We start from the raw sequence: 13907 nt of genomic DNA, 5'->3' as shown, positions 1-13907 counted from the left end.
ACATCATGGACATGGCGGAAGATCAAACTGGATGCTTTTGCTGGAGAATCATGCTGCGATGAGCTTTCATTGGAGATGTGCATCCGCAGCAGATCCGGAAAAGATGAAGTCAATTGCGACCAGTGGGCAAAAATGGCTGGCTAACCAAGATGTACAATGTCGGGTGATGTCTTTGAAATGCCATTGCACACCCACGGATCTGAACAAACAACTTTTTAATGTACCAGGTAATAAGTTTGGCTATAAGCAGAGATGGGGTATGTTCGTGTGTGGGTTTGACAAAAACTGATTGGAACTGCAAGCCCGAATGGCCGTGTCTTGTCAAAAGAAAGCACTTGGAAGACTATCTGTCCAACCATCTCAAATGCATCGGAAGTAAAAAACCCGACCGCAACTTTGAGTTTCACCCCAAGTACCACTGGCCATCGGAATTTGCATATGAATTCATTCCTTCTGCTTCTTTTGCATTCCCGTCTCTGAAAGACAACTATGCGTTACAAGGAAAGGAAAGGAAAAAAATATGGTGCTATGAAAAGTCGTATGAAAAAGCCAGGCAATTGAAACCCGCAGATGCGCGATTGGCCGCGGCTCCCCGATCGGGTCGTAGCTTACTTTATCACCGTGTTCGACCTTGCATTTCCCGATGGTCGATTAAGTTTTAGTGTCGCTTTCTTCTATTTTTTATTTTTTTCTTTTTCTCGGGAATGGTCGCCGTCTTGAAAGCGACGTTCCGAAGATGGACGTCGTCACCAAGGCTCCCGACAAATGACTATACCGATCCAATACATTATCATTTTCATGCAGAATCATATATGAGTTTACTCTAGCGTGTCCAGTACAAGAATTGTAGGTACTTGGTGCACCTTGTCGCAGATATACAGGAAAGCTCCATTCCTGGACAAAGATGGACGACTCAAAATCTGCATCGTCCTTTCCTCCTTCTGCCAATGCTCCAATAGATATTAAAATCAATCCAGTCTCTATTAATGGCGAGCAAGAAATTGTTCGACAGCAGCAAGACTCGCTGCAAAGTCTTGATACTTCCGGCGCTGGGCGATTCGGCTACCTCCGTTTATTCAAGTACTCGACAGCCACAGACTACTTCCTCATCCTCATAGGAACCCTCTCTGGACTAGCCGCCGGGCCACCCCTTCCCATCTTGGGAATCGTTTTTGGGGAACTGATCAACGAGTTTGCAGAAATCAAAGAAGGCGAACCGCTATCGCCAGAAGCTTCGACCAACTTCAAAAACACTGTCAATTTGAAGCTCCGCATCCTCTTAGGTGTAACAATTGCGTTTTTCCTCTTTACTTACATCTGCTCAGTGTGCTGGAGCATGATTGGAGAGCGCATCACTCGAAAGCTAAGGGAAGAGTACTTGAAGACAACATTAGGTCAGGATATTGCATACTTTGATACAACGACCCCCGGTGAAGTTACCAACCGTATGACGGCCGACATTCAGACAATTCAAAACGGAACGTCAGAAAAGGTCGGACTTTACCTGCAATCCATCGCATACTTGATCTCAGCCTTTGCAGTGGGATTCGCCAAGAACGCCCGTCTGACCGCCATACTCCTCTGTGTTGTCCCCGCTTTCACTCTCGTTGTAACGCTCTGCACCAATTTCATTGAGAAATATGCAATTCGTGCATCAGACTGCCAGTCCAACGCCGGGTCGTTGGCGGAAGAAATGTTTTCGAATATCCGTGTTGTCCAAGCCTTTAACTCGCAAAACAGGCTTGCTGGTGCATACACTGGGTATCTCGATATAGGAAAAAAATGGGGGGTAAAGAAAGCAGTCGCCGGTGCCGTCATGTTGGGTGGCATATTTTTCGTCGCTTATTGCGGGAATGCGTTGGCTTTCTGGCAGGGGGCGGAAATGATTGTGCGAGACAGCGTGGAGGGTGCAGGAACGGTGTATACAGTTATTTTTCTAGTCCTGGATAGTAAGTTACATAATGCAACTCCTTTGTATGGCGGCCTTTTATTGCTGAGGTGGTGGTTGACGACGTTGGGTACTTTATCGAACAGGTTCCCTTGTAGTCGGCGAATTTGCACCATTTATTCAGACGTTTTCCTTCGCCGCGGCCGCCGGCAGTCGCCTATTTAGCGCCATTGATCGAACGCCCGCTATCGACTCTTCGCCCAACGCTGGCACACCGGTGACAGACTGTCTGGGTGAGATGGAACTGAAAAGTGTAAAGTTTGTCTATCCAAGTCGGCCAGACGTTACCGTGTTGGATGGTGTCTCGATGAAAATACCACCTGGAAAGATTACTGCTATTGTAGGGGCTTCGGGTTCGGGAAAGTCAACCATTGGTCTGTACATCGTTTCGCTTGGTCTTTGATTGGGATCATGATACTCATCACCGAGTTCGTTCATCCCATTAGTATCCCTTTTACAAAGGTTTTACGATCCTGTTAACGGGACTGTCTTACTTGATCATCAACCACTCCCACGTTTGAACGTTCACAGTGTCCGCCGCCACATGGGAGTCGTGATGCAAACCCCCACGCTCTTCCAAGCGTCGATTCTTGACAACATTGGGCACGGACTCATAAATACACCCTTTGCAAATGCATCTGCAGAATTCAAGGAAAAAATGTGTTTGGAAGCAGCAAAAATTGCGAATGTGGACGAGTTCATCAAGGGATTACCCCAAGGCTACCAGACGATTGTCGGCGAAGGAGGAGCTGGGTTAAGTGGAGGGCAAAAGCAGAGGATTGCTATCGCTAGGGCAGTGGTTGGCAATCCGAGAATCCTTCTATTAGATGAGGTAATGATCTTGTTTGCCACGGGGGAATTCACTTTCTCTTCACATTTAATCAAAACAACTATTCCAACTCTGACAAGGCAACATCTGCACTCGACTCTCGCAGTGAAAGACTGGTCCAGCAGGCACTAGATCGTGTTTCAAAGCAAAGGACAACAGTCGTTGTTGCACACCGCCTGGCGACAGTGAAGAATGCGGATAACATTATGGTCATGTCTAACGGCAAAATTGTGGAACAAGGAACGCATAATGAGCTTATGCGCCGTCAGGGAGCATACTATGACCTTGTGCAGGCTCAGTCTTTTTCAGCCTCCGGCTTGAACGATGATGGGGACCTTTCTATCAATAAAATTCTCCACACATTCGAAGCATCAGCAAGCACGGATGAGATTACCGTTGTAAAAGAGCCAGATGAAACTGATTGCAAGATCTTGGAAGTAGACAAAGAAGCAAATCAACCAGGATTGGGAAACAAGATTGGGCGTATTGGTACCTCAAAGCTAATGCGACGTGTGGCGAGGATGAGCAGTCCCGAAACAAAGTGGATCATCATTGGCCTTCTGGGTAATGTTACTCTTTCCTAATCCTCTGTAGTGTTGCGTTCTAACCCTCTACACTTAGCATCCGTAATTATTGGGAGCGCCTCGTCAGTGGAAGCAGTGTTGTTTGCAAACTTGGTTGATTCTTTGAGCTTGGACGGAGATCCCGATCATGTTCTCAGTCGAGCAAAGTTTTATAGTGCTCGTAAGCTTTCTGTCACGCATAAGTCTATGATGGGGTTTTTACGAAACTCTTCTTTTCTGTATCCCAGTGTTTCTCGTCTTCGGCGTTGCACAGTTTGTTGCCTACTTTGTTAGTGGAGCTGCGTTCGGTTGGGTCTCGGAAACTATGGTACATCGCGTGCGAGCCAAAGTAATTCGGTACGATATTCTTACAATGCTCTTAAACTTTAACCACCAGCGGTGTGTTTTCCAACCCTGACAAACCTTCTACCAGCAATCTGCTTCGTCAGGATATCGAGTTCTTTGAATCAGCGGAAACCTCGCCCAGCACCATCACTGCCACCCTCGACTCGGATGGCAACCATTTTAGCGGCCTTACTGGCGTTGTTATTGGCACTGTCTGTTCCATTAGCACGAATATGATTATTTCTGTCGTGCTGGCACTCGTTGTGTCATGGAAGATTGCAATTGTGATTCTTACGGCTGTTCCGGTGATGTTGTGTGCTGGGTATCTTCGGGTGAAAATCGTGGAGGATTTCTATGTGCGTTTCCATTCCGGTGAACGAGCAAGTGTTACCTTTCTTAATCAAACTTGGACTCCATTAGGAACTGCACCAAACAGCATATGTCCGATCGTCTGCCATTGCAAGTGAAGCTGTCGGAGCCATTCAAACTGTGGCAGCCCTCGGAAGGGAGGCGGATGTCCTTCGCCAATACCGTTCACTGTTGCGCGAAGCTTATGCAGGGTGTTTGCGCACCATTATGAAGGGGAACTTTTGGCTGGCATTCGCATATACGGTTTCCTACCTTCTCTATGGACTTGCATACTGGTAATGAGTTAATGAAACTCTGATATTCCGTATACTGCAAGTCCTCATTGATTAACCAGACAACCGTATTTAAAGGTGGGGTTCACGGCTCGTTAGTCAAGGGGAAGCAACTTCAAAACAGCTCTTTGTCGTCCTACCGGCACTTCTCTTCAGCGCACAAACGTGTGGTCAAATGTTTTCATTGGCTCCTGATATCACCAAAGCCAAGCTCGCAGCGGTCAACATCTTTCGTATACTGGACATGCGGCCAAAAATTGACACCGAATCTGACACAAGCAATTCACTCTATAACGAAGTGGCAGGAGCTGGTAGTGTCGAGCTAAATGATGTACGGTTCAGCTACCCCACCAACCCCGACACCGAGGTGCTAAAAGGGCTAAGTTTACGGGTTGAGGCTGGATCTTTTTGTGCGCTCGTGGGCGGGAGCGGATGTGGGAAGAGCACTGTTCTTGGCCTTATCGAGCGGTGAGTGTGCCACCTCGTTCATATTGAAAATCTGCGAGACCTCACCTTATTTATGACGATTTTCAGCTTTTATGATCCCTCAAGTGGAACAATCCTGGTCGACTCCAAAGCAATTTCTACACTACCTATTCGCTCTCATCGCCATCGCATTGCACTGGTGAACCAAGAACCGGCGCTTTATCAAGGATCCATCGCCTTCAATATCCTTCTTGGCACAGATCGGGACGATGCGACGCAGGATGATGTGATTAGGGTATGCAAAGACGTTGGCATGCATGACTTTATCATGTCCTTGCCAGATGGATATGACACAGACTGTGGGGGAAAGGGTGCAAGGTTAAGTGGGGGACAACGCCAAAGGATTGCAATCGCAAGAGCATTAATTCGCGACCCACAGGCAAGTAGTACCTTTAGCGTGATTTTTATCACTCTGAATTCAAGTTGGAAACCGCGATCATAACAACCTTGTAAATTTTGTCCTATAGATTCTCCTCTTGGATGAAGCAACATCTGCGCTAGATTCTGAAAACGAAAAGCTCGTCCAAGATGCATTATCCAAGGCTTGCATTGGCCGTACGACTATTGCTATCGCACACCGCCTTTCGACCGTGCAACATGCTGATCAGATTTTTGTTCTCGAGGAGGGCCAGGTCGCGGAGCAGGGGACGCATGCAGAACTCATGACAATCAAAGGAAAATATTGGGCTATGGTTGAGCAGCAAACGATAGACATGAGAGGGACCAGCTAGAACACTGTAATCTAGAAAGTGTGTCATATATAATTTGGACATGTATCATATTCTATATATCCTGGACAGATGGACAGATAGATGTGCGAATGGCGGGCGGGTAATCTTTGCTATCCAGCGCCCAAAACAAGTTATAACCTGTATCCTTGGGAGGTCCCCTAGGAGCAGTACTTGTAAATCCCAGGCCCCCCTTGCTCAGCCAGGTTTTTTCCAAAGTGTTGGTCCTTTTCAAACAATCCGCCTGACCGTTTACACGCCACGCTTACTCAGAAATTGGCGTACTCAACCCATTGGATGATGGGCGGGGCCGTGTGAAGGCAGTTCTTTTGCAGGAAACCCCCCGGCACTTTTCCGGCGATCGGAATTTAAGGTTAGCGCGTGAATGTAATTACGGGTTTAAGTTTGTGAGCGAAACTTTAAATTTAATTCCGGATTGGACGGCTTCCGTTCGGACGCGTTGCCCAACTGGATTTCAGCTTTAAACCGGACAGACTTCCGATTGAAAAAAGATGTGTGATCGGAAGTTACTCTCCAATCCTCAGACTTCATCTTCATCCCGCTCTAGCAGGGAGTTGCAAATAAAAAACCATATAAACCATCTAATAAATAGAGCATTTACTTGCTTTTCAAACCAGAAAAGGGGACTTTTGAAATCCTTTATAAATACATGGTCAGTTGATGAGATACCCTCGGTCCTCCCAAGTTCAAGCTCCCAGTCCTCGCTCCAGTCTTGAGCCTTTGCTGTCTGCAAGCATGTCGGAAGCAACTCTTCAACATGCACCCTCCAAAGTCATGGTTGACACGGATTCGACATCCAGTGAACCAGTGCCCACGCAAGCTGGTGTCAAAAATGTAGAGGCCATCAAGACCGCCTTTGGCAAGGTAGACTTTTGGGTCATGTACATTGGGTAAGAGATTTTCTGCTGAAAATACAGCGCGACCAACACAGTCACAATATGGGCTGTTTTGGCTGTGTATTGCCCATAGCTCATGTCTCTCCGCTGTTGTAGTCTTTTATTAGTTGCATACATCTCCAGTCTTGACGGACAATCATTCTGGACACTCGAGCCTTTTATCACAAGTTCCTTCTCCGCCCACTCCATGCTAACCGTCCTTCCAATCATCAACCAAATTATCAACGCTGTATCCAAGTTCCCCATCGTCAAACTTGCCGATACATTCGGACGTATGGAAGCCTATATTTTTAGTCTGGTGTGCTATATCGTGGGATACATTACAATGTGTCTTGTAACAAACTATTCAGGATTTGCGGTGAGTTAAATTGCCCGCCGATTCCTGCTGTAATCTCGCTTTGCTTATATTTTCTGCTGGATACAGGGAGCATCTGTTTTGTATAGCATCGGAACATCCGGTATCTACATGATGCAACAGCTGATCATCGCTGGTAAGCTATCTTTTTGTCGGATGTCCGTACACCTGTCAGGGCATTTAAGTATTGACTCATTCAACGATGCTTTCCAGATACCACTACACTTGCCAATCGCGGTTTTCTATCATCTCTCCCCGACTTTCCCTTCATCATCAACGCCTGGGTTGGACCCATCTATGCTGTTGCCTTCCTTCCCGACAACTGGCGCTGGACCATGGGTATAATGATCATCCTCATGCCCGTCGTATCAGCTCTGGTCATCGGTGGACTGTGGCATGCTGAGCACAAAGCAAAAAAACTCGGCAAAGTCCGACCGGCTATCCAATGGAATAAGAATTTTGTTATGGAGTTGGTTATGGGAATGGATCTCGTCGGTGTGCTTCTGCTTGCCGGTGCATGGTCTTTGATACTGTTCCCGCTGCTACGAGCGACATCTTACGACGACGGATGGAGAAGTGGTATGCTTGGAGTCACTTGATTTTTGCATGCTTGCCCCCGGTGTCTAACCGTAATATGATTTCCGTAGGATCCGTTATTGCAATGATCGTTTCTGGTGTCGTTCTGCACGTACTACTCATCTTTTGGGAAAAGTACTTTGCCACATACCCCATCGTTCCTGTTCGAATGATCAAAAACCGTACCGTCCTTGGCGGTCTCCTATCTGTCTTCTTCATCTTCATGTCGTGGTTCCTGTACAACTCATATCTGACGTCCTATCTCTACCTCACTCGTGGAATTGACTTTGACAAGGCGCAATGGATCACGAACGGCTGGATGTTTGCCTCTGTGGGGTCATCCATTCTTCTCGGTCTTGTCATGAAGTTCCATAAACGATTTCTCATTTGGGCATATATTGGCGTCGCAATCAATATGATTGGCAACGGTTTGATGGTGAACTTCAGAGGTCCCGAGAACGCAGCGGTCGAAATTGTCTTTTCGCAAATTCTGGCTGGGTTAGGTGCTGGGATGATTACCTGTGCCACGCAGGTTGGAGCGCAGGCCGCTGTCCCTCATCAAGGTTGGTGCTTCGTTACCGCTGAACCTGTCCGTTCAATGTTTTGGCTCACCATTGCAAATTTAGATGTTGGTATCGTTACAGGCATATATCTCAGTATCGCGGCAATCGGAGGCGCCATCGGCAGCGCCATTGCAGGATCTATGTGGACCAACATGATGCCAAACCAACTTGCCGCCAATGGGATTCCTGCAGATGCGCTATCAGAGATCCTTGGGGACGTCACTTTCGCCCGCGAATCTTTGGCAGAATATCCCGGTATTAGCGATGCTTACACATATGTTACAAAGAGAATCAATATTGTGTCGCTCTGTGTGTTGATACCAATATTTGGATGCCTGCTGGCAATGAAGAATCTACCTTTGCCCGATGATAAAGGTGCGACGACATTGGTTCCTTTTTAAGGCTGATATTGTATCTGATGTATTTCCATCAACAGTTGCTGCTGGTGCCCCATCAACAGGAAAGGATGTAGACAGAGAAGATGAGATTCGGGTTTGAGTTTAGACCTTTATTTGGCAATTCTTTACAATAGTGCCGAGCACCCCTTACGTTTAATTTTCGGAATGCACTATATGTATAAAATCTCAATTTTATGTACGAAGGGACCTTTGCTGTGGAGTTTTCTAAAGCGTCCGTTAAGATAAAGCAATTATACATGGCAATACAAATCATAGAATAACAAGTGCAACTACTCATTCAAAAGCTGTGCGTAAGGAATTTGAAGTAGCGTGTGCAGCAAAAATAACTCGTCCCTTGTCTGGAAATGGCTCCGACCACTGACAAAAGTACGGCCCTTTTGTGGCAGCTGAGCATGGATCGGAGAGCAGCTTTTACAAACAAACGTGGAAATTCTTACCTCCAGCTCCAACAAGTTCCAAGTCATGAAAGGGTGGTAAAGTGCGCTTATAGCCCCAAAGTCGAAAGTTAGCGGCATCATCTAGTAAGCATGATCTGAACGCGTCGGACTTGCTGCGTTGATTACCACATCCCAAGCTGGGATACCGGAGTACGTGTCTCCCCGTCCTCTATTCAACTCTTCATCCTCCATCTGTTGCAGATCGCCGGACGATATCTGCCCCCACGACTTGTTACGGTGGATGCTGGTCCATCCAGTTGTAGACATCCAATTTTATAGCCTACATTCCCGACAACGACAAATACGGAGATTATCACGTTAGTTTGACCTTTACGCCGTTCCGCCACGTCCGTCATGCCGGCGGAAGACACGGCCACAAAACCTACTACCCCTGGAAAGAAAGGGAAGGATGCAGATGCTGACGATGCTGCTGCACCTGTCGTGCATATCGATGGGCGTGTTGCATGGTTTGAAGAGAAGGTTTGCACAGCATTGAAAGTCAAGAATGACAAATGGAAGAAGATGCTCATGACACCGGAAAATGTGTAAGTGCTACCATTTATGAATTTACAGGACTTTGCACTCGCTGATGGTGCGATATTTAGGCAAACCATCGTGGATTTCCTTGACAAGGACTACAGTACTATTCTCTTCTATCTTACACAAAAGGAAGATCTCTTCCCAGCCATTGCTTTCCCAGGATCTCTTAAAAAGAAGTCTGTGTATTTTTTGAAACACAACGTGGGAGCACCTATCACGGAGAAATTGGACACGGAACTCACCATGGGGGATCTGTCAGCCAACCCTTTGGAGTTTCTCTCGGTGTTACTCGAAGAGGTTTACTTGCCACTTTTAACCAACCCTAAGAACTTGGAATCTTGGCCGGAAGTCGTTGCAAATGATGTCTTGCGCCACTTCCATCAACTCAATGGGGCTGTCTATGTCATCTCAGGCAAATCGAAGGTAGATAGGGCGTTCAGGTTCTTCGTATATGTTGCTTGCTAGAACTTCACTGTTATAGGGCAAAACAATGCTTCCCCTTCCGCATGGAGCACGTCTGACCACGGATGTTGATCGGAGTGTCCTGCACACCTTGGAATCTGCAGTAATTGACTGGACACATCAGATTAAGGAGGTGATCAAAAGCAGCTCCGCTGCACCTCTTGAAGAAGGGTTGAATCCAGGCCCTATGGTGGAGATTGACTTTTGGGCAGCCAAAGCGGCCAATCTGAAATCTATTTATCAGCAACTGACTGATGAGAAAATCCAAAAGATCTCAAAGCTGCTAGAAGTCAGCAAAAGCACTTACTACCCGGCTTTTAAGATGATTTTTGATGAAGTCGTCGCTGGTATGTTGCCTCTCTTTTAGTGGAATAATCTTTATCACAATCTCACATGATAATTAACAGCGCTGGATGAGGCAAATGACATTACTACCTATCTCCGTGCCTTGCGACCTGCAGTAGAACGACTGAATTCGGTCAACGACTTTGTAGAGCTTGCTCAAGTATTCCCTGGCATGATGCATACCCTCGTGCTCATCTGGAGGCATTCCAAGTACTATAACACTCCTCCCCGTCTCACCGTCGTCCTCCAAGAAATTTGTAATGACATCATAGAGCAAGCCCGTAACTTCATCCAACCTTCCGAGCTTTTCAGCTCAGAGCCTGAAGAAGCTGCGGAACGACTCAAGGTTGTTATTCGCGTCTGCGATGTGTTTAAGCAGACGTACTACGAATACAAGGCACAGACAGCAGAAACAAAGCGGCCATGGAATTTTGATATCAAGCTTGTATTTGCGAGACTTGACAAGTTCTTGGGGCGCGTTCAGCAGATTGTGGAGCTATTTGACACAATCATCGAGTTCAACCGACTGGAGAAAATCGAAATAGGAGGGACGAAAGGAAAGATTCTAAGTTCGCAGGTTGCGCAGATTTTTACAGAGTTTACATCGGCATTAGGGGCATTTAGTAAACTCAAGTATGATGTCCTGGATCTCAACCTGAACGAGTTTGAAATCGACTTGGGCCATTTTCATGCAAAGATTGCAGACCTTGATCGTCGCTTGGGTACCATCCTCAGCCAGAGTTTTGATGACTGCTCTGGTCTGAACTCCTGCTTCCGGCTGCTCGAATCTTTTGCCGGTTTGCTTAGTCGTCCAGTCATTCAGCAAGACTTTGAGAAAAAGTATTTTGCTTTGTTGAATATGTACTCGGATGATTTGGACGATGTGGCTGCAATTTTCAACAAGTATAAGAGCCAGCCTCCAATCCACTACAATATGGCCCCTGTTACGGGTGCCGTTGCCTGGGTCCATGAGTTGAAAGACCGTATCACCAAAGCAATGGAGAAACTGAAAAGCGTACGTACTGGTTTGATTGTTCAAGATTAAGCGTATATCTAACGGTCGTCTCTTTGTAGTTTAATCACAGTGCTATGAACACTGAAGATGCCAACCTCGTCAAAACCAAGTACGAGAGCTTGTATGAGACCCTCGAAAACTATGAGCGTAGCATCTTCACCCGCTGGAGCGATACCATCACCGACGAGTCAGAAACCAACCTTCAAAAACCACTGCTCGTCCGCGAAGACGGGCTGCTGAAGGTTAATTTTGATCCCAAAGTCGTTGCCCTTCTCCGAGAAGTTCGATACTTTGAGGCACTTACCGTGCAGCCCCCACCAGCTGCCGTAGCAGTCTACTCCAAATCGGATGTTTTCCGAAAGTACATCTTCCAACTTGACCACATTACCAAATCTTACAATGGTATACGCACCGGGGTCTTGGAGGTGGAGAGACCGCTTATTGAAGAGCGGATTCGGCAAATTGATGGGCAAATTGAGCACGCCCTTACGACGCTCAATTGGACGTCTGGCGATATTGAATCTTACATTGGACAAATTGGCACCTCTGTTGGAGATCTTTCCTCTGTTCTCCAGTTGATGAAGAACAATCTGAACCAAATTCAAAAGATTATGAAAGGTTGGAGCGCCAATCCGCTGGTTGAGCGCAAAGATGGAAAGAAGCTATTGAATTTGGAGGAGAAGGACTCCCGGTTATCGACTGTTTACGATTCCATTAAGCGGGATGGTCAATCCATCCACGGACTACTTGCCCAAACGAGAGAAGTTGTTCATGCCAATGAAGAGTCTGAGGAATGGATTCGGTACCAGGAGTTTATTGATGGGCAAGTCAAGGAAGGCTTCTGGAAGACGCTCAAAACCAGTCTGGAATACATCACTCAGAATATGGAATCGGAGAGACTCGGTGAATTAGGACCACTTTTGGAGGCGAAATTGGAGCTTCAGGGTGAGAGTTTGGTGTTTACACCGAACATGGACGAAGGTGAGAACCAAGTTGGAAGTAGTCCATTTGTTTTGGAGCTCACAAAGTTTGTGAAATTTTCAGATGCGGAGGACAGTCTGGCCTATATTATCAACGACCTTCTAGAAGACATTTACGATTGTGCCTCTCTGATGGGCCGCGTTGCCCCTGCCAAGGATGTAGAGCCTGTTGCCGGACCTGGTGAAGGACACCTACCTACTGTTCCAGCCACTCCAGACGCTGCTAATGGAGCAGCTCTTGGAAACGGTACAAACGAGGCATCTGAAGGAGCGGGGCATGGCGTTTCTGACAGCGACGTTCACAGCGATGAAGACTACGCCTCAGATTCTGATCAAGATGATTTCCGTGCACGCCAGCTTGCTCAGATGAACATGGAAAACGAGACATACCTGGGTGAAATGCGTCGTGATCAAACCTTGATCCGTTTGCGCACTTTGATTCTGGAACATGTGAGAGAGATCATGGAACAGAGTGTTGTCTACAAGGATGGATATGATCAATTTACCTGGCTATGGACCGAGAATCGCCAAGAATACATGAAACAGTTCCTCCAGACATCAGAAAAAACAGGGGATGATGAATCCCAAAATGAGGAAAAAGCTGCCGAACCAGAGCATCCCAGCAAGCTCGAAAAGTTTGAAAACGAAATTCGCAAGTTTGAGTCTCTGCATAAACAGGTCATGGGGATTGAACCAGAAGTGATTTTCCAAGGATGGTTCCGCATTGATGCTCGACCGCTTAAGCAAGCCCTGAACGTGGTGGTTAAAAAGTGGAGTTACACTTTGACCAAACATCTTCAAGACGATGCCATCTCGAGCTTGAACGAGCTCAACGAGTTTGTTAAGATCAACAAAAAGGGGCTCCAGCGGGAAATTAAAGAAGGAGACTACGACGCACTTGTGTCTGCTATGGGACTTTTGCACGCGATTAAACATCGTACTTTAAGCATTGATGGAATGTTTGAGCCGCTTCGTAAGACCATCAACTTCTTACGGCAGTTTGGCGTAGAAATGCCGGAGGAGACTCACAAGCTGTTGAACGACCTTCCCGAAGAATGGTCTGAAGTCAAAAAGCTCTCCGTCTCCATCAAGGACCACGTCGCCCCCTTGCAGGCAAAGGAGGTGGACATATTGCAGCAAAAATGCAACAAGTTCGAAGTCCGCAACCATAATTTCAGAGAGGAATTCCGCAAAAAGGCGCCATTCAAGTTTGATGTTGGACAAGAACGAGCGTATGAACTCATTGATATTGTCCACATGGACGTGTTGGCAATGGAGAACGAAGCTAAAGCTCTAAAGAACTCTTGCGAATTGTTTGAGCTTAATGTACCCACTTACCGTCAACTGGGCGACTGCCGTCGGGATATTGGGATGCTCAAGTCTGTTTGGGACGTTGTTTCCCTCGTGACTCTCATGTTTGAAGAGTGGCGGACCACGCTTTGGACCGCCATCGACACTGATGCAATGGAAACGCGCTGTCGTGACCTTACCAAAGAGCTTCGAAGAATGGATAAAGAGATCAAGGCCTGGGATGTTTATTCCGGCCTTGATCAGATGGTCAAAGACATGATAACCTCGTTGAGAGCGGTCGGAGAGCTCCGTAGCAGCGCTATCAGGGACCGTCACTGGAAACAGCTGATGAAGACAACGGGTGTTACGTTTGTTATGACCGCGGACATGAAATTCCAGGATTTGCTTAGCCTTCAATTGCACAAATTCGAAGACGATGTTAAAGTGATGGTGGGACCGGGGCGACTA

The 13907-nt window shown here is 46.8% G+C and overlaps 4 protein-coding genes across 4 annotated transcripts in view; all 4 read left to right on the top strand.

Moving 5' to 3' along the window:
- Window positions 1-218: 218 nt before the first annotated feature.
- On the top strand, window positions 219-662 carry SPPG_09318 (uncharacterized protein; the record flags this gene model as incomplete). The annotated part of the gene is made up of 1 exon (XM_016757477.1): window positions 219-662. One exon carries the CDS (start codon window positions 219-221, stop codon window positions 660-662), a length of 444 nt encoding a protein of 147 aa, XP_016606914.1.
- A 242-nt stretch (window positions 663-904) lies between these two features.
- On the top strand, window positions 905-5547 carry SPPG_05840 (uncharacterized protein; the record flags this gene model as incomplete). Its single annotated transcript, XM_016754049.1, has 11 exons — window positions 905-1949; window positions 2035-2322; window positions 2395-2780; window positions 2858-3341; window positions 3399-3521; window positions 3589-3697; window positions 3774-4041; window positions 4106-4329; window positions 4405-4794; window positions 4861-5191; window positions 5280-5547. 11 exons carry the CDS (start codon window positions 905-907, stop codon window positions 5541-5543), a joined length of 3912 nt encoding a protein of 1303 aa, XP_016606913.1. The 3' UTR covers window positions 5544-5547.
- Window positions 5548-6163: 616 nt separating this feature from the next.
- SPPG_05839 (uncharacterized protein) lies at window positions 6164-8634 on the top strand. Its single transcript, XM_016754048.1, has 7 exons — window positions 6164-6451; window positions 6554-6815; window positions 6882-6948; window positions 7026-7391; window positions 7460-7951; window positions 8015-8326; window positions 8388-8634. Exons 1-7 carry the CDS (start codon window positions 6222-6224, stop codon window positions 8447-8449), a joined length of 1791 nt encoding a protein of 596 aa, XP_016606912.1. The 5' UTR covers window positions 6164-6221; the 3' UTR covers window positions 8450-8634.
- Window positions 8635-8984: 350 nt separating this feature from the next.
- Window positions 8985-13907, top strand: part of SPPG_09317 (dynein beta chain, flagellar outer arm) — a gene marked incomplete at its 3' end in the record, with an annotated part of 6245 nt that continues 1322 nt past the window's right edge. Inside the window, exons 1-6 of the mRNA XM_016757476.1 lie at window positions 8985-9352; window positions 9413-9770; window positions 9829-10156; window positions 10217-11169; window positions 11229-12150; window positions 12214-13889. Of these exons, the coding sequence (XP_016606911.1) occupies window positions 9162-9352; window positions 9413-9770; window positions 9829-10156; window positions 10217-11169; window positions 11229-12150; window positions 12214-13889 (4428 nt within the window). The 5' untranslated portion in view covers window positions 8985-9161. The remainder of the gene's footprint in view (window positions 9353-9412; window positions 9771-9828; window positions 10157-10216; window positions 11170-11228; window positions 12151-12213; window positions 13890-13907) is intronic.

This window comes from Spizellomyces punctatus (assembly GCF_000182565.1).
Source record: "Spizellomyces punctatus DAOM BR117 chromosome Unknown supercont1.10, whole genome shotgun sequence".
Taxonomy (NCBI): domain Eukaryota; kingdom Fungi; phylum Chytridiomycota; class Chytridiomycetes; order Spizellomycetales; family Spizellomycetaceae; genus Spizellomyces; species Spizellomyces punctatus.
The sequence above is the reverse complement of the archived record's forward strand: the minus strand, read 5'-3'. Positions and strand labels throughout refer to the sequence as shown.